The sequence below is a fragment of the Giraffa tippelskirchi genome, chromosome 7 (genome assembly GCF_054371585.1).
Source record: "Giraffa tippelskirchi isolate mGirTip1 chromosome 7, T2T-mGirTip1v1.2.pri, whole genome shotgun sequence".
NCBI lineage: Eukaryota > Metazoa > Chordata > Mammalia > Artiodactyla > Giraffidae > Giraffa > Giraffa tippelskirchi.
Genome location: NC_137281.1, coordinates 5,988,567 through 6,008,961, shown reverse-complemented (window position 1 = coordinate 6,008,961; position 20,395 = coordinate 5,988,567). Strand labels below are relative to the sequence as shown.

Here is a 20,395-nt window from a genome sequence, read left to right as displayed (position 1 = left end):
GGATCTAAGGCAAGGAGTTGGCTTCCAGGGCATTAGTAACTCCACGCTTAGTGTTTTAAGGAATCTCCATGCCATTTTCCTTCTTGGCTGCACCCACCCGTTAAGGTCCCTGCCCCCAGGGTAGAAGGATTCCTTTTCCCTACACTCCTGACAAAGTTTAATCTTTGTAGATCTTTTGGAGGATAGTCAACTCTCAGTGATTTTAGCTGATACTTCTTCCTAATGTTGATTTGCATTTCTCCAATCATTAGTGATGCTGAGCATCTTTTCATGTGCCTTATCTGGATGCATTCTTTGAAAAAAATATCCATTTAGATCTTTGGCCCATTTCTCTTGTGGTTTTTTTCTTTGTTATTTAATTGAGCTGCATGTGCTGTTTTGCAGATGAATTACTTGTTGGTATATTTGCTTGCAAACTTTTTTGCCCTCTGAGGGTTGTCATTTTCTTTCGTTATGGTTTCCCTTGCTGCACAAGTGCTTTTAAGGTTAATGAGGTCCCTGGCTGAGTTTTTCTTATTTCTATTTTTCATTATTCTAAGAGGTGGATCCAGAGGGAATTTGCTGTTATTTATGTCAAAGCCTGTTTTTCCTGTGCTTTCCTCTAATGGTAAGGAGTAATTGTCCCTCCATTTAGTTCTTTAATTAATTTGGAGTTTTTCTTTAAACGGTTAGGGAGTGTTGTAATTTCATTCTCTTTTTGCTTGTTTAAGAATCCTCCTCCCTGTCCTCTGTCCTGGCTGTTAACAAGTTACATTGGCCTCTTGACCATCTGCCCTGTTTTGAATTCTTTTTCTAGGATCCACCCCAGGACGCTTGTTGAGAATAAGTGTTTTTTACTTACATCCCCGACGGGCTGGTGAATATTAAGTGCCCATCGGCACAGGTTTTTCGGTTGTTGTTACCAAAAGCAGCCACAGTTCAGTTCAGTCGCTCAGTTGTGTTCAACTCTTTGCGACCCCATGAACCGCAGCACGCCAGGCCTCCCTGTCCATCACCAACTCCTGGAGTCTACCCAGACCCATGTCCTTCAAGTCGGTGATGCCATCCAGCCGTCTCGTCCTCTGTCGTCCCCTTCTCCTCCTGCCCTCAACCTTTCCCAGCATCAGGGTCTTTTACAATGAGTCAGCTCTTCGCATCAGGTGGCCAAAGTTTTGGAGTTTCAGCTTCAACATCAGTCCTTCCAATGAACACCCAGGACTGATCTCCTTTAGGATGGACTGGTTGGATCTCCTTGCAGTCCAAGGGACTCTCAAGAGTCTTCTCCAACACCACAGTTCAAAAGCGTCAATTCTTCGGCGCTCAGCTTTCTTTATAGTCCAACTCTCACATCCATACATGACCACTGGGAAAACCATAGCCTGGACTAGATGGACCTTTGTTGGCAAAGTAATGTCTCTGCTTTTTAATATGCTGTCTAGGTTGGTCATAACTTTCCTTCCAAGGAGTAAGTGTCTTTTAATTTCATGGCTGCAATCACCATCTGCAGTGATTTTGGAGCCCCCCAAAATAAAGTCAGCCACTGTTTCCACTGTTTCCCCATCTATTTCCCATGACGTGATGGGACCAGATGCCATGATCTTAGTTTTCTGAATGTTGACCTTTAAGCCAATTTTTTCACTCTCCTCTCCCACTTTCATCAAGAGGCTTTTTAATTCTTCTTTACTTTCTGCCATAGGGTGGTGTCATCTGCATATCTGCTGCTGCTGCTGCTAAGTCGCTTCAGTCGTGTCTGACTCTGTGCGACCCCAGAGACGGCAGCTCACCAGGCTCCCCCATCCCTGGGATTCTCCAGGCAAGAACACTGGAGTGGGTTGCCATTTCCTTCTCCAACGCATGAAAGTGAAAAGTGAAAGTGAAGTCGCTCAGTCGTGTCTGACTCTTTGCGACCCCATGGACTATAGCCTACCAGGCTCCATCCATGGGATTTTCCAGGCAAGGAGTACTGGAGTGGGTTGCCATTGCCTTCTCCATTGCATATCTGAGGTTATTGATATTTCTCCCGGCAATCTTGATTCTAGCTTATGCTTCTTCCAGCCCAGCGTTTCTCGTGATGTACTCTGCATATAAGTTAAATAAGCAGGGTGAGAATATACAGCCTTGATGTACTCCTTTTCCTATTTGGAACCATCTAGAGTTTAACCTCTGATGTGGAATTGTGAATAACAACAAAAAAAAAAATCACAAAAACCAAAGCAGTTGTCACAGTTACTGATTTTAGTGCTTCTCTAGGTATGAGAAGAGGCAAGAATTTGGGCTCATGAAAATCTTTACTTGAAAACCTCTAACTATCTGAAGGCTTGTTCTGCCAGTTTTTCCAGAGCACAGATGCTTCATTCCTGATCTCCCCCCTCAATGCCTTTCAGGGCGTGTTGAAGGTCAACAGCAGCAGTGGTCCTGATTCAATCTTCGCAGGAGCAGACAGGAGGGGCCAGTTTCCTGTCAGTATGGCCCCGTCATGGCCATAATTTGACCACGGTTTTGGTGGCATTTCACATCCGCTTTAAGCCACAGTGCGAGGAATGCTCATTCCCAGGTCTGGCAAAGACTCCGCCGACAGGCCACCCAGTGCCCCGTTACTGGACGAGGCCAGAAAGCAGTAGCCAAGAGCTGCTGGATCACCTGTCTCTCCAGCCTCTATGGCCCATGAAAATATTCCCATTTGGAGCTTCTTCCCATGTTTAGAGTTAAACCATTACCATCACTGAGCTCCTAAGGAATTATATATCATTGTTGTATCAGAGGCTCAATCATATATTTGGTAATGCAAGAAACAACTGAAAAGCAGGCAGAAAAAGAAAATAAGTTTTTTTTCTAAAATTACCCTCAGTTTTATTAAACTAGGTCAAGACTAATTTGTTTTAAAAATAAGTTTGATGTACTGACCACACAGCTTCTTCTATGCGGTCTCTGCTGTAATTCCTCAGGAGTCCTAGACTAAATTCCCAAAAGGCCTCTCAAGGCCAAGAAAGTCATGCCAAAGGCCTGCCGTCAGATTTTGTCTAAGTGGATTTTTCTCTCTTCTAAAGGTCCCCCAAATACTTTGAGTGCCTGTACGTGTCAGGAGATGGTCTTTTCATTTACCTGATAAGGCTGCTCAGAACCGAAGTGTCTCTAATTTCTGGAGGGACAAGGCAGAGAGAAAAGAAAAAAAAGTTTGAATTTTACCCAGAGGTGTAAATTACCAAACTGTTGTAAATCTTAAGTAGCCTGAGGAGAACAGCTTCTTTATACCTGAAAAGAGTAGAAGCCGGTAATATGTCACCCGGAGTGTCATGAACATTATAATGACCTTTAGCAGTTTATTTAACCCCACGTAATTAATCTTTGCTCTGTTGTCCTTGCCTGATGATTGAGTATGATAATGACAGTGATAGTTTTAAGAAGTTTGTGAAGTTTTGTTAAGGCTTGCATGGTTTGTCCGGTGAAGTGGGTGCCATGATCACTGGAGACTGTGGCAAATGTACCCCAAGTGGAAAACGCATTTTAAACTATTTTTTTTTCCATTGTGAGGCCATCAGACGTGTTCCCAGGAAAGGCTGTAAGCCATCAAATAAAAATAAGGTTCATCCAGGAGCTGGGAAGAGCTGAGTGGACGTCTTGGATTTCCCATGGCCTTGACTATTTGAGTTACAGCTAATGTTTACCACTGTAAATTCCTAGATTTCAGAGACTATTGCCATCTCCTAAGGACATCAGGATAACAAAAGTCTGACAACGATGGGTTAATTCTTTGTAGAAGCAGAATTAGGTTTATCTACATGTACCACAATCTTCATAGATCACTGTGAAATAATATTTACTTTACCAAAATAACCAAAGATTTTAAAAACAAATATAAATCACTTTAAGGCAAAGAAATTCACATAGTCACATTCCAAGAAAACTTTATTCTCTTAACAGGGAGAGAAAACCAAATTCCAGTCTGGTCACAGCTTACTGTTAATCACAAAATTTATTTACCTAATCAAACTTAGCGTGGTCTTAGAGAGTACTGACCACATATAACATTATCTTCCCAATATTCAGTTCAGTTCAGTCACTCAGTCATGTCCAGCTCTTTGCCGCGCCATGAACCGCGGCACGCCAGGCTTCCCTGCCCATCACGCACTCCCGGAGCTTGCTCGGACTCATGTCTATTGATGTTCCTTTCGATCACGTCCAGCCCAGCGCTCCTTTAATACAAACCTTGAACCCCCAGGTTTCTGGTTTCGGCACCAAATGGTCTCGCAGAGGCAGCAGTGAGCCGTCCTGAACTGAATGTGGGGAGCCCGGAGGAGAACCAGGAGTCTTTGCCGCCAGACCACCCGGGGCCGGAGGCGAGAAGCCAAGTGACCCTGGGTCTTCCTCTGTTTGAAAACAAGAGTGTTTCAAGGAGGCAAAAACTGTACAAACAGATACAAGGTTCACTCTTAGAGACACCGCAGAGTGTGGGCAAGCACGCAGGAAGCGGTGTGTTTATTTAAGACAGACACCGGGCAGCCCGCACACCCGGGAGGAGCGCTGAGTCCTGAGTGAGAGCCCAGTAAGCGGAGATTTAAGTCCCTTACATAGAACGGCCTCCTGGGTCTTCATTTACATTTGAGAAAAACATATATCGTGTAATACCACTTCTAGGTGGAATCTCAACACGGATACAAATGAACTTCTTTACAAAACAGAAACAGCATCACAGACTTAGAAAATAAATTTATGGTTCCCCAAAGTGAACTGTGGGGGGCAGGGAGAAATTAGCAGGTTGAGGATAACATAAACACACTACTATTTATACTTCTAAAATAATCCACAAGGACCCACCACAGAGCACGTTGAGGATAACATAAACACACTACTATTTATACTTCTAAAATAATCCACAAGGACCCACCACAGAGCACAAGAAACCCTCTCAACACTCTGTAATAACCTCTATGGGGAAAGGAACTGAAGAATATATGTACTCCTACGAATAAATGAATCAAGTTTCTGTGCAAGCCACCACAATGTAACTCACCTGTAAACTACAATTCAAAATAAATATTTTTTTTTAAAAAGAGAAAAGAACTGCTGACTCTGTTCCCCTCAGGCCTTGGGGACCTGGGATGGTGTCACATCCCTGGAGTCTGAGCAGGCTTGGGTCCCCAGGCTGGACTGTCCTGGGGCTGAGGGCGCTGGGGAGCGTGTGCCAGGCAAAGAGCCCCCCACCTCCCACCCCATGGACCTGGACCACCTGTCCCCCTCTGCATGAGCCCACAGTCTCCAGACCCAGGGGACCCTCCTGCAGCAGAGCCAACCCTAGTGCCCCCAAAGGATGGCGGGGTCTCTGAGCTGGCAGAGCTTTGCAAAGTCCCCTGGTGGTGGGGTTCCCACCTCCAGCCTCCTTCCTTAGGGTCGCCCAACTGACGGAGGACACCACCCTCAGCAGAGCGGTGTGGCAACCTTTGAGATCTGTCCGGGGGATGAAGGCTAAGGGGACACAGCCTTAAGTGTATCCTTTCTAATTAACAACCCAGGAATACGATTTGCCCTAAGGTTCTGGCTGGGCACGAAGAAATGCTGCCACCTTGTGGCCGCTTTTGGTAACATCAACTGAAAAACCTGGGCTAATCAGTTCAGTTCAGTTCAGTTCAGTCGCTCAGTCGTGTCCGCCTCTTTGTGACCCCATGGACTGCAGCACGCCAGGCCTCCCTGCCCATCACCAACTCCCGGAGTTTACTCAAACTCATGTCCATTGAGTCGGTGATAACATCCAACCATCTCATCCTCTGTCGTCCCCTTCTCCTCCTGCCTTCAATCTTTCCCAGCATCAGGGTCGTTTCCAATGAGTCAGTGCTTCACATCAAGTGGCCAAAGTATTGGAGTTTCAGCTTCAGCATCAGTCCTTCCAATGAATATTCAGGACTGATCTCCTTTAGGATGGACTGGTTGGATCTCCTTGCAGTCCAAGGCGCTCTCAAGAGTCTCCTCCTAACACCACAGTTCAAAATTCACCAGGCCTGCTCAGATGTAAGGAAAAAACACCTGTCCTCAACCAATGCCCTCGAGTAGGTCCTGGAAAATGAATTTAAAACAGAGCAGATGGTCCAGAGGCCAACCTTGAGAGGTCAGTTTTACTCACACTGTTTTAAAAAAATCACATAAACGGGCTTCCCATCATGAAATCTTACAGAAACCCAAATCAAAACTACAAGGAGGTATCACCTCACACTGATTAAATGGCTTTTGTCAAAAAATCTACAAACAGTGAATGCTGGAGAGGTTGTGGGGAAAAGGGAATCTTCCTACACTGATGCTGGTGAAGTAAATTGGTAACAACCAGTGTGGAGAACAGGGTGGAGGTTCCTTAAACAAGTGAAAAGTGAATGAAACTGACGCTCCCTAACCAATTACAGAAAAAGACATTTCAAATCAATAAAGAGCTAAACTGAGGGATGATTACTCTAACCCTTTCAAGGAAAATATAGGCAGAACACGGTTTGACACAAATTGCAGCAAATTCTTTTTGGATCCACTCTTGAAATAATGAAAAATAAAACTCAACAAAAGGGACTTCATTAACTTCAAAAGCTTTTGCACAGCAAGGGAAACTCAAAACAAAAGAAAAAGACAATCCTGAACATCAGGGGGAAAATGCAACCGAATTTAAAAGCAATGTATTCATCTCCAAAACATGCAAACAGCTCCTGCAGCTCAATATCAAGAAACAATCAACCCAGGAAAAAAACGGGCCAAAGATCTAAATGGATGTAACTTCGAAGAAGGCTTCCAGATGGCCTTAAAGCCCATGAAAAGGTGCTCAGCATCACTGTTAGAGAAATGCCAGTCAAACTGCAACGAGGTATCAGCTCACCCCCTCAGAATGACCATCCTCCAAAAGATCTACAAAGAGCCAGGGGACCAGGGACTCCTCCCGCACTGTGGGCGGGGATGGAAATGAGTGGGGGCAGCCACGAAGGAAAACGGTACGGACATTCCTTAAAACACTAAATATAGTTACCACCTGATGAGGCAAGCCCATCCTTGCCTCCTTCCCTGAGATCTGGATAAAATCATAATTTAAAGTGATACTTTCTCCCCTGTTTTCATGGCAGCACTATTCACAAATTCCAAGACAGAGCTCCAACCAAAACGTCCATCAATAGAGAGAAATAGAGAGTAACTGATCCATCTAGACACTGGAATACACTCAGCCATCAAAAAGAACAACAGCGAAATGCCACTAACGGCAGCACAGATGGACCAAGAGATTTATCCTACTGAGAGAAGCCAGAGAGGGAAAGAGAAACATTGTATCACTTACAGGTGGAATCTATAAATTCTTTCAAGTGAACAGATTTATAAACAGAAATAGACTCAGACTAAAAAACCCACCTATGATTATTTCAAAAAAGGTAGGGGCAGGGAGACGTTAAGAGGTTGGAATTAACATATACCTACTACTTATTATCAGAGAGATAATCCAAAAAACCCTACTGAATAGCACAGGGAACTGTACTGAAAACACTGAAAGAACCTATGTGGGAAAAGACCCCTAAACAGAAGAGAATAGACACACATTCATGTATAACCGAATCAAATTCTTGTAAACCTAAAACAAGCCCAACAGGAATCAGCTGTAATCCAACAGAAAATAAACACTAAATTCAAAACAGAAGCGGAGCATGAAGAAATGCTGCCGCCTTGTGGCCACGTCTGGTAACAGCAACTGAAAAACCTGTGCTAATGGGCACTTCATTATTTACCAGGCTTGCAGGGATTTAATGAAAAAACATCTGTCCTAAATAAATGTCCTCGAGTGGATCCTGGAAAAGGAATTCAAAAGAGGGCAGACGGTCAAGAAGCCAATCTCAATAGGTTAGTTTTACTCACACTTTTTTTTTTTTTAATCACACGCAAAGCTTCCACACCCTGCAATCTTGCCAAAATGCAAATCAAAACTAAGAGGTATTGCCTCACAGCGGTCAAAATGACCTTTGTCAAAAACTTTACAAACAACAAATGCTGGAAGGTTTTGGAGAAAAGGGAATTCTGCTGCACGGATGCTACCAAGTTAAATTGTTAAGAGTCGGTACAGAGGAGAGGGTAACAAGATAACAAGAAGATAACAGTGAATGAAACTGTGACGTTCCCTATCCTCATACAGAAAAAGTAACTCCAAACCAATTAAAGAGCTTAATGGAAGGACAATTACTCTAAACCTCTTGAGGAAATTATAGGGGAAACATGCTTTGACATAAACCACCGCAAACCCTTTTGGATCCACTTTTAGAATAATGAAAAATTAAACACAACTCAACAAAAGAGTCTCTAACCTCAAAAGCTTCTGCACTGCAAGGGAAACTAAACCAAACTAAAAAAGAAACCCTCGGAATGGGAAAAAAATGTTTGTAACTGAATTTAGAAACAAGGAATTTATCTCCAAAACATGCAAACAGCTCATGCAGCTCAATATATTAAAAAAAAAAAAAAAATCAACCCATTAGAAAAATGGGCTAAAAATCTCAATGGGCATTTGTCCAAAGAAGACATCCAGGTGGCCATAAAGCACCTGAAAAGACGCTCAGCATCATTAACTATTGGGGAAATGCAAATCCAAACTGGGCCATGGTATCACCTCACACCCCTCAGAACAGCCATCCTCCAAAAGATCTACAAAGTTTAAGTGCTGCCGAGGCGAGGGGAGCAGGGACTCCGCCTACACTGCGGGCAGGAATGGGAATGGGCGGGTGCGGCCGCAAGGAAAACAGTACAGACATTCCTTAAAACACTAACTATAGACTTAGTGCATGATCTGGCAAGCCCACTCCTTGGGTTAGATCCGGAAGGAATATTAATTTAAAGTGATACTTGCACCCCTCTCTGAAGGGCAGCACTACTGACAATATCCAAGACAGCGTCAACCAAAACTCTGTCATCGATAGAGAAGTGAAGAGTAAATGGTTCATTTGTACACTGAATACACTCAGCCATCAACAGAACGAAAAAATGCCGCTGGCAGCAGCATGGATGCACCAGGAGATTTATTATTCTGAGTGAAGTCAGGCAGAGAAGGAAAGAGAAATATGTCACTTACAGGTGGAATCTATAAATTCATTAACATGAACTAATTTATGAACAGAAACAGACTCACAGACTTAGAAAACTCACTTACGATTATTAAAAAAAAAAGTAGGGGAAGGAAGACATTAAGAGGTTGGAATTAACATACACACTCACTGCTTATTATCAGATTGATGATCCAAAAGGACCTGCTGAAGAGCACAGGGAAGTCTGCTGAACGCGCCAAGAGGACCAATATAGGAAAAGAACCCGAAAGAGAATAGAGATGCGTTCATGCATAACTAAACCAAGTTCCTGTACACCTAAAACAAACACATCGGAAATCTACTCCAACAGAAAATAAACACTAAAAAACAAACAACAACAACAAAAAAAACCCCGAAACAGTGGAGCATGAAGAAATGCTGCCACCTTGTGGCCACTTTTGGTAACGACGGAAAAACCTGTGGTCATGAGCACTTGATATTCACCAGGTCTACGGGGCTGCAAGGGAAAAACGCCTATTCTCAACAAATGTCCTCGGGTAGATCCTAAAAAAGGAATTTAAAACAGGGCAGTCGGTCAAGGGGACACTCTCGAGAGGTCCGTTTTACACTGTTTTTTAAAAAATCATATGAAAATATTTCAACGTGGTGAAATCTTAAGAGAAATGTCAATCAAAACTCACACAGGTCAGAATGGACATCGGCAAAAAGTCTAAAACCAATAAACGCTGGAAAGGGTTGTAGAGAGAGGGGACCCCTCCTACATGTTGGATGCTGGCAATGTCAACTGTTAACAGCCAGACTGCAGGACAGTGCGGAGGTTTCCCAAGCGAAAAGAGAATGAAATTCCACACTCCCTGACCCCAGCCAGAAAAAGAAACTCCAAATTGATGAAAGAGCTCAAAAGAGGGCTGATAATCTCAACCTCTTGAGGAAAATATAGGTAGGACAGACAGACAGAACATGCTTTGATATAAACCGCAACTCTTTTTGGATCCACTTCTTAGAGTAATGAAATAAAAACAAAAATAATTTAGGGGGGCTCCAAAATCACTGCAGATGGTGACTGCAGCCATGAAATTGAAAGACACTTGCTCCTCGGAAGAAAAGTTATGACCAACCTAGATGGCATATTAAAAAGCAGTAACGTTACTTTGCCAACAAAGGTCTGTCTAGTCAAAGCTTTGTTTTTTCCAGTGGTCATGTATGGATGTGAGAGTTGGACTATAAAGAAAGCTGAGGGCTGAAAAATTGATGCTTTTGAACTGTGGTGTTGGAGAAGACTCTTGAGAGTCCCCTGGACTGTAAGGACATCCAACCAGTCCATCCTAAAGGAAATCAGTCCTGAATATTCAGTGGAAGGACTGATGCTGAAGCTGAAACTCCAATACTTTGGTCACCTGATGCGAAGAGCTGACTCATTGTAAAAGACCCTGATGCTGGGAAAGATTGAAGGTGGGAGGAGAAGGGGACGAAAGAGAACAAGATAATGGATAGCATCACCAGCTCAGTGGACATGTTTGAGCAAGCTCCAGAGTTGGTGATGGACAGGGAAGCCTGGTGTGATGCAACCCATGGGGGTGCAAGGTCAGACATGGGCTGAGCGACTGAATAACAACACCATGATTATACAGTGGAAGTGACGAGTAGATTCAAGGGATTAGATCTGATAGACAGAGTGCCTGAAGAACTATGGACAGAGGTTTATAACATTGTTCAGGAGGCAGTGACCAAAACCATCCCCAAGAAAAAGAAAGGCAAATAGGCAAAATGGTTGTCTGAGGAGGCCTTACAAATAGCTGAGAAAAGAAGAGAAGCGAAAGGCAAAGGAGGAAAGGAAAGATATATCCATCTGAATGCAGAGTTCCAAAGACTAGCAAGGAGAGATAAGAAAGCCTTCCTCAGTGATCAGTGCAAAGAAATAGAAGAAAACAATAGAAGGGGAAAGACTAGAGATCTCTTCAAGAAAATTAGAGATATCAAGGGAACATTTCACGCAAAGATGGGCACAATAAAGAACAGAAATGGTATGGACCTAACAGAAGCAAAAGAGATTAAGAAGAGGTGGCAAGAATACACAGAAGAACTGTACAAAAAAGATCTTAATGACCTGGATAACCACAATGGTGTTGTCACTCACCTAGACCCAGACTTCCTGGAGTGTGAAGTCAAGTGGGCCTTAGGAAGAATTACTACCAACAAAGCTGGTGGAGGTGATGGAATTCCAGCTGAGCTATTTTAAATCCTAAAAGATGATGCTGTGAAAGTGCTTCACTAGGTATGCCAGCAAATTTGGAAAACTCGGCAGTGGCCACAGGACTGGAAAAGGTCAGTTTTCATTCCAGTCCCAAAGAAGGGCAATGCCAAAGAATGTTCAAACTACTGCACAATAGCATTCATTTCACATGCTAGCAAAGTAATGCTCAAAATCCTTCAAGCCAGCCTTCAACTGTACGTAAACTGAGAACTTCCTGATGTACAAGCTGGATTTAGAAACTGCAGAGGAATCCGAGATTAAATTGCCAACATTCATTGGATCATAGAAAAAGGGAATTCCAGAAAAACATCCACTTCTGCTTTATTGACTACACTAAAGCCTTTGACTGTGTGGATCACAACAAAGTGTGGAAAATTCTTAAACAGGTGAGAATACCAGACCGCCTAAGCTGCCCCCTGAGAAACCTGTATGCAGGTCAAGAAGCAACAGTTAGAACCGGACATGGAACAACAGACTGGTTCCAAACTGGGAAAGGAGTATGTCAAGGCTGTATATCATCACCCTGCTTATTTAATGTATATGCAGAGTACATACTGGAGAGAAACTCTAGTAATGTAATAAGTGCTGTGCAAGAGGTTTGTCCCAAATGTAGTTTAGAAAACTGGAGAGGGTTTATACAAGAAAGATAAGTGAATGATATTTAAAAAAAAGTAGTAAAGTATTTAATCAAATCTAAGTAAATATCAAAGAATGTATAAGAAAGCATTTCATCAATTCCTCTTTTCTGAAGTTCCTGGAGGAGAATTACTGTAGATAGTAATCCATAGTTAAGACAGATAGAAAATCGATATGTTACTCTGCATCACCAGACAAAAGGTTGGTGTTTAGAAAGGTATAATTATTAGCAATGTATTCTATTTCTATCAACATGATTTGAGATTATTTGACAAAATGAATGTAACGCAATCTCAAATTATTCCATGCTATGCTTTGTTTGTAGCGTACGTGAACTTACGTTTCTAAAGGTTGCTGCCTCAAGGATAAAAGAAGCCCTTCTCTCCCAGGGAGAAATCATTTATATTTATTCTCCATTAGAAGATTAACTGCAAGGTAATATGTACACTGAACATCTAAACGGTGGTGTTTGTCATTCATGTCAAACATCCCTACAGATGTTGGGATTACCATGATTACCATTACATCACCATGATGTAAGTGTTCAGAAATTAATTCCATGTATCAAAGTAAGACCAAGGGTTGTTCTAAATTTCCAATGATTATGTCATTTGCTTATTAAGGATAAGATAATGACATTTCACTGGAATCTTGATGTATCTTTATCATATCAACCGAAGTCATGAATATTAGTTGACATGTTTGAGATAACAACATCTCTGATACCCTAGAAAAGTATGTGAAAGGCTTCCCAGAAAAGCCATGTAGCTAGTTACATCTTGTTTATTAAATGATTAGCCTCCATTTTGTAACCATAGAAGTCACAATTCTTAGATCATTGTAGCAGACAAATGAATATTGTTGTCTATGCTTGTAAATCTGTATTTTAATTAAGGTCACACAGTGGATTGTAACAGGTTTTATTCTGACTGTGTGTGATATTCATATATGTTAATTAATAAAATGGAATGGTTTCTGGTGATAAAGTTGATGCGTAATGAATGAAGTGTTAACCCACCGCCAACATTAACCTCTCCTACCTTCTTTAAGGTTATGGGGGAGAGATTGTAACAATAAACTATTAGGTAGCACAGAGGGATGGCATCTGTAACAATTAGTTACCTTACTACCCTTAAGCCTCAAGTAATGTGACAACACATTTTCCATCATTTCTACATGTTCCTTCACCCACCTCCCCTGTAACTGCAGGGACACTGTGATGGTTCTAATAAGAAGGACCATACAGAGTACTGTTGAGAGCTTACCTGAACTGCTTCACGCTGTTGCTGCCTCAGCATCTGTCTGGGGAGCAGGCAGCCTGCGGGTCCTTGAACTCACACCAGCCAGTCCTGTGAGCACCTGCCCTAGATGACCCCCTTCCTAGAGATCAGCGGTCTCGCTGAACCCCAGGGCCTACTGCACAGGCCCCCTTCAATGACACCCTCACAGCGCTCACCAGAATCCTGCTCCTCTGGTTTCAATGGACCCATCCACCCTCAGCCTGGGGAGCCCACAGCACTTCACCCAGGGTCACTTAGAAAGGCCTGAACCCCAAGTACTGCCTCTCTCTCTGCTTGGTCCTAACCTTGACCTCTCCAAGAAATTCCCACCTAGATCCTCCCCTCCTGAGAGGTCTCAGCTGTGCTGAGTGTGAGGGCTGAAGCTCAGGGCTCCTGAGTGTGGGTCTTAGGGAAGAAGCATCGGAACAAACAGGGAACTTGCTGAAGACTCATTTCATGGCCCCACCTCAGACCTGCAGATTTATAACCTCTTCGAGTGGGGCTCTGACCTCGTGGGATTGCATATACAGAAATGGTTCAGAAACAATCTTTAGCCAAGCGGTTTCCATCTGTTCCCCATCAGGATCACGTGACCAGTGTTAAGTGATGACCTCCCCACAGAGTTCTCTCTTGGTCCTGTGGAGCATCAGTGTGGTTTGTAGGAAGTGCTCCAGGGGATTCTAAGGGGAGGCCCAGGTTAAGACCGCGGCTCCTGGTCCATTTGTGAGAGCTGAGGCCCGGCGTCAGTCCAAGGAGAGGCAACAAGTTCTGCTCTGCGTGGGCTTTAAAGGGGCAAGTCAGCGCAGCCCACACATCCTGTGTTAGCAGAATTTGGGGGAATTTGTATGAAGAAAGAAGTGTAGATGACAAAACAACAAGAATTCCTAGATTGGTCTCCACGGAGGAGCTGATTGTCCTGAATCTCTCCTGAGACGAAGGACGGGAGAGATTGGCCTTTCCCCCTTTTCAAGGTCCTTCTGCCTGTGAGGGTGTTGGGAGCAGGCGAAGGAGCTGTGCTGATGCCTCTGAAGGTGTAATCTCACGGCGCTGAGGTGATTCCTCCACAGTCTTGATGCGAAAACGACCCAGAGCAGGAGGAAGAAGAGGAGGAAATGGCAGCTTCTCAGGTAAATGTCCTGATCCAGGTGAGAGGCCGTGCCTGCTTTTTCCTCCTTAAATGCCCTGGCTTGAAAACATACAGATCTTTAATTCTCTATTTCTGATATTCTTGCCTGGTGAGGTGGTTTTCAGCTATTAAATACTGTTTTTTCTTTTATTTTTATGAGTCACAATCAGGCCCTTCTGTCTCCATGAGCCTCTTCCCCTTGTCTGCCTCCAGGCTCCCTACAGGGCGCGAAGCATTCCCACTGTGAACCAACAACTTTCAGTTTTTCAAAATATTCCCTTTTGGTAAGAAAGGTCTATTATTTAAATGCGCTATTAGGGATACAGAATAGGGGAGGTATTTACGGAGCAAAAATGCATAAAACTGAAATTTTTTTCAAGAGACATTGAGATTTCCTTATTTTTGCCGAAAGTACCCCTGCAGTGACCACATGTCTTCCTGAGGGTTTGTCTCGCCTGACACCAGTTTATCCCATTACACCTGATGGTCACCGATTCGGGTGTTTTCTGCTGGATTCCCACACCATCAAGTTCCATTTTTTTTTCTATCTTTAATAAAATCTTGGAAAGACGTAGTGAAGGATGTGCATAAACCAACAGAGTTAAGGTGGAAACTCCATTTCCTCCTAGTGTCTCTTTGCTGCCAGTTGGCTTTGAAATATGAACATTCAACAGTGTTCAGTAGAGATACTGATTTTGTAAGGAGAGGTTTCCATCAGTCACGTCAGACACTTTTCCCTTATAGGTTATTACAAATACTGAGAATGGTTCCCTGTGCTATGCAGCAGATCCTTGTTGGTTGTTTTTGTGTATGCTAGAGTGTATATGTTAAACCCAAAGTCCTAATTATGGTCATTTTTCTAAAGGGCAGGTCCCCTTTGGAGTAAGGAAGAATCCCGGGGCTAGGTGTGAATGAATGAAGCTGATGACACAGGTAAGAGGTCCAAAGATCACAGAGCAAGCCAGACTTATTCAGATGGTTTGGGGAGGCCTGCTTCACTAGAATGAGAAGCCTGGCTTTATTTCTGTCAAAGAGGGACCTGCCCTGCCCTGTTCTTCTGCTCTTACACCTCCATATGTTCTTCAGCTCCAGCGGTTTTTCCCTCACGTGCACTGAGAACCAAAGCCTTCTCCTGGTCTGTGAGGACCTGCATAACATGGCTGCTTTGGGGGACCTAGGAAAAGCTGTCAACAGCTCTGACAAATTCTGCCTGAAGGCCTTTCCAAATTTCTGTCTCTGCCTCAAGTCAGAAAAGTGTGAGGAGAGTTGTGGAGATCCTGAGATTAGTTGACAAAATTCCAGAAATAGTGGGAACAGATATATGCTTCCTGCTTTCCAGTTTCCAACGGAAACTTCAAACATGGCTCTCCGAAGTTCAGACTCAGTCCCTGAAATCATAAAATGTAATCCCCAATTTCTCCCTCCCAATTTTTACTTCCTATGAACAAATTTTAGACATTTTAAGTGCATTTACCCCAACTCATCAATGCTAAAACCATTTAATATATATATTAACTCACAGAAATATTTTTTTACTGTTCTTTTATTTTGTGTTGGAGTATAACCGATTCACATTGTTGTGATAGTTTCAGGTGGAGAGCAGAGCAACTCAGCTGTACATACACATGTATCCATTCTCCCCCAAACTCCCCTCCCATCCAGGCCGCCACGTGACATTGAGCAGAGTTCCCCATGCAGTACAGTAGGACCTTGTTGGCTAGCCATTTTAGATATAGCAGTGTGTACGTGGTGATCCCTTATGGAGAGCTGATATTTATTTTTCTTGAAATGTTGCTGGAATTTTCCAGTTAATTCATTTACTCCAGGGATTTTTTAAATTACTTTTTTACTCTTATTAATAGTTGTAGGTGTGATATAATTTTTTAATTCACTCATGCTAACATCTAAAGTGTTCTGTGTTTCTAAAAACTGAATCTTTCTTTGAGGTATTCAACTTTTTGGTATAGTATCATTCATTGTAACCTGATAGAATTACTTTTTGTTCTGTGTTAATATGTACGGTGCTGTTATTTTTACTTCTGATCTTACTTGCATCTCACCTGTTATTAATCTAGCTAAGGGTTTGTCAATATTGCATACAACTGTAAAGCATATTCACTCAAAGTACTAAGTGGGATCTTGGTTATTTGTTGTCTTTCAGCGATATCTTCTCATGACACCCAGGGTTTGTTCCCAAAGAAGCCGTGCATAGGAGATTCGTGTGTGATGTGCTGGGAAATTCTGAGAGCTCTCAGTTTGGAAATTTGTACTTAATGAAAGACTGGGAAAGTAAGGGGGCCTGTGAAGGGCCAGAAGGATGTTGTTTTAGATGTAATCAAATTGGGTCAATTATTCATGATGAAAACATTATTGCCAAAAGAAATTGAGGATTTGCATCTAATTGGAAAAAATTCCATTTGAACTCAATACCTTCAGCAGAAAAATATGTTTTTATAAGCAAGGACCCACATGATTTAAAAGAAAAATACATATTCTCTGATGTGAAATTTTGAAAACATGGAAAGTCATCTAGTCTATGCTACAAATAATCACTCAAACCAGTATGAATATAGGTTTGAGTTAAACAGTCAGTCATACATGTCTGAAAGCCAGAGATTTGAAAATGAAGGGAGAAAATCTCACTATGATCAATTTGAGAGATCCTTTAGTGAGGGCTCATTATTTTCCCACCAACAAACATTTTCTCCCTATTCCAATATCTTTTATGTTGATAATAATGAAAGAATCTTTATCCAGCCACTGTCATTCCATGGATATCATAGTACAGATAATGCGGAACAACCTTCCATGTGTAATCCAATGAGTGAGGCCTTAAACGAGAGCTCCAGCTTCAGTTATTACAACAGCGTTTATGATGGAGCCAGAATATACCCAAGCTTTGAACCTGGGAATCACTTTGACCAAGACTCAGGTCTCATGAATCATCAGAGAACTCAATGTTCAGAGAACCATGATGAAAGGGATGAATGTAGAAATGTCTTTTATCAAAGCTCAAATCTTATTACAGATGGGTATACACATATTGAAGAGAACAATTACAAATTTAGTGAATGTGGTCAAGTTTCTAACCAGTCATCAGACCTTACTCAACATCTGAGTATTCACGCTAAGAAGAAACACTGCAAGTGGAGTAAATGTGGGAAAGTCTTTCCTCAATTATCAAATCTAAACAGACAGAGGAAAATCCACACCGGAGGGAAACCTAACCAATGCACAGAATGTGGCAAAACCTTCAGCAAGCCCTCAAATCTTACTCAACATCTCAGAACTCATACTGCAGAGAAGACTTACAAATGTACAGAATGTGGCAAAGCCTTTACTCGGAATTCAAACCTTAATCAACATAGGCGAATCCATACTGGGGAGAAACCGTATAAATGTCAAAATTGTGGGAAAGCCTTTAACCAAAGTACGACACTTATTCGGCATCAGCGAATCCATACTGGGGAGAAACCATACAAGTGTAAAGAATGTGGCAAAGCTTTTAACAGTTGCTCAAATCTTACTCAACATCAGCAAATTCATACTGGGGAAAAGCCTCATAAATGTATAGAGTGTAACAAAGCCTTTAAACAGCGCTCAAACCTTACCCAACATCAGAGAATTCATACTGGGACAAAATTATACAAATGTACAGAATGTGGCAAAGCCTTTACTCAGAGTTCAAGCCTTAATCGACATAGGCAAATCCATACTGGGGAGAAACCATATAAATGTCAGAATTGTGGGAAAGCCTTTAACCAAAGTGCCAGACTTTATCAACATCAGCAAATCCATACTGGGGAGAAACCATACACATGTAAAGAATGTGGCAAAGCTTTTATCAGTTGCTCAAAACTTACTCAGCATCAGAGAAGTCATACTGGGGAGAAGCCTCACTCATGCAGAGAATGTGGGAAAGCCTTTAAGAGTTGTTCATATCTCACTGTACATCAGCGAACTCATACTGGGGAGAAGCCTTACAAATGTACAGAATGTAACAAAGCCTTTAATCACCACTCGAACCTTACCCGTCATCAGAGAATTCATACTGGGAAGAAACTATACAATTGTACAGAATGTGGCAAAGCCTTTACCAGACGTTCACATGTTACTCAACATCAGCGAATTCATACAGGAGAGAAGCCTTATAAATGTACAGAATGTGGCAAAGCCTTTACCAGGCGTTTATATGCTATTCAACATCAGCGAATTCATACAGGAGAGAAGCTTTATAAATGTACAGAATGTGGCAAAGCCTTTAATCAGAGTTCAAACCTTAATCACCATAGGCGAATTCATACTGGGGAGAAACTATACAAATGTAAAGAATGAGGCAAAGCTTTGAATTGGCACTCAAGCCTTACTTGCCATAAAATAATTCATATTGCCAAGTAGTCTTACAAATATAAATAATGTGGCAAAGCCTTGAAGTGAGCTGTCACCTTACTCTGCATCAGAGAGTGTGTACTGGAGAGAGACCCTACACATGTAACAAGTGATGGAAGAGGTTTGTCCTAAGCATACACTTCAGAAAACACCAGAGAGTTCACACTGGGAAGAATGCTTAATGATGTAAGAAATGTATAAAACGAATTTAAAAACTCAGGTCTAAATAAATGTCAGAGAATTCATCAAAGATAGCATTCAGTCAATAACCCTTTTCTAGTATTACTTTAAATCAGGATATTATAGAAAATAATCCAAAGTTAAAACACTTAGAAAAATTATTTGTTACTTGGACCATAGAATCAAGGCGAGAGATGTTGGACAGTATAATTATCATTGTATCCTTATTCATACTGACATTATGTGAAAATGAAATTTAATGTAACTCAACTTTCAAATTACTACATGCTATACCTTTGTTTCTAGTGTGTATGTGAACTAATATGCTTTTTTTTAAACTAATATTCTTGATCTTTGCTGCCTCAAAGTTAAACAAGACTGTTCTATACTAGGTGGAAATAATTTTTATCTACTTTTCTATGGACTATTAAGGATCTTGTAATGTGAAATGTACAGTGGAAGTCTAAATGGAGGTGATGATTGTCATTGTTTAAAACATCCCTCTATGTCACCATTAGGTAAGTGTTCAGAGAATAATTCTTTGTATTAGAGTAAGACAGAGAGTCTAATTTTAAATAGTTGTGACAATGGTTTTTTATGGATATAAAGATGGCAGTTCACTGAAATCCTGATGTATTTTTATAACAGCAATAACTAGAAGTCATGAATTTAAGTTGACATAGTAGCAATCAGGAAATATTCACAGATACCCAAGAAAAATATATGTAACTTTTTCCTGAAAGATCACGTAATCAATGTACATTGTTGTTTACTAAATAATTGCTCTCTCTGTTTTGTAAACCATAAATATCACATTTCTCTGACCATTGTATCAGAAGAACAAGAATGTTTCCAAATGCTTGTAATCTGTATTTTGATCAAAGATTATAGAGTAAACTTTGGAAAGTTTTATTTAGATTATATGTGAACTTACTATATGTTAATTAATAAAAGTGAACGGCTTTTCATATATTAAACTTGATGTATAATTGATGAAGTGTTCTCATCAGTAACAAGCTTCCAGGTGGTTCAGTGGTAAAGAACCTGCCTGCCAATGCAGGAGACACAGGAGATATAGATTTGATCCCTGGGTTGGGAAGATCCCCTGGAGAAGGAAATGGCAACCCACTTCAGTACTTTTGCCATGGGAAATCCCATTGACAGAGGAGGCTGGTGGGCTCCAGTCCATGGGGTTGCAAAGAGTCAGACACAACTGAGCGCACACATGTATTCCACCACCAATGTTAACATTAACACAAGCATTAGCATCCCCCTGGGTTTTCTTTTTTTAAGTCGTCACTAACTTCTGGTGAATAGAAAGTATCTCTAACAGAGTAGGATGACATCTCATGGGGCTTCCCAGGTGGCGCTAGTGGTAAAGAATTCGTCTGCCAGTGCAAGAGACATAAGAGATGCTGGTTCGATCCCTGGGTCCGGAAGATTCCCTGGAGGAGGGCAGGGCAACCCATTCCAATATTCTTGCCTGGAGAATCCCATGGACAGAGAA

General features: G+C 41.8%; 1 protein-coding gene across 1 annotated transcript; it reads left to right on the top strand.

Moving 5' to 3' along the window:
• Window positions 1–6,903: 6,903 nt before the first annotated feature.
• Window positions 6,904–18,717, top strand: LOC145512374 (uncharacterized). Its single transcript, XM_081506112.1, is given in 3 exon segments — window positions 6,904–6,938; window positions 17,607–17,935; window positions 18,020–18,717. Coding segments are annotated over 3 exon segments (1,062 nt in total).
• Window positions 18,718–20,395: the final 1,678 nt, after the last annotated feature.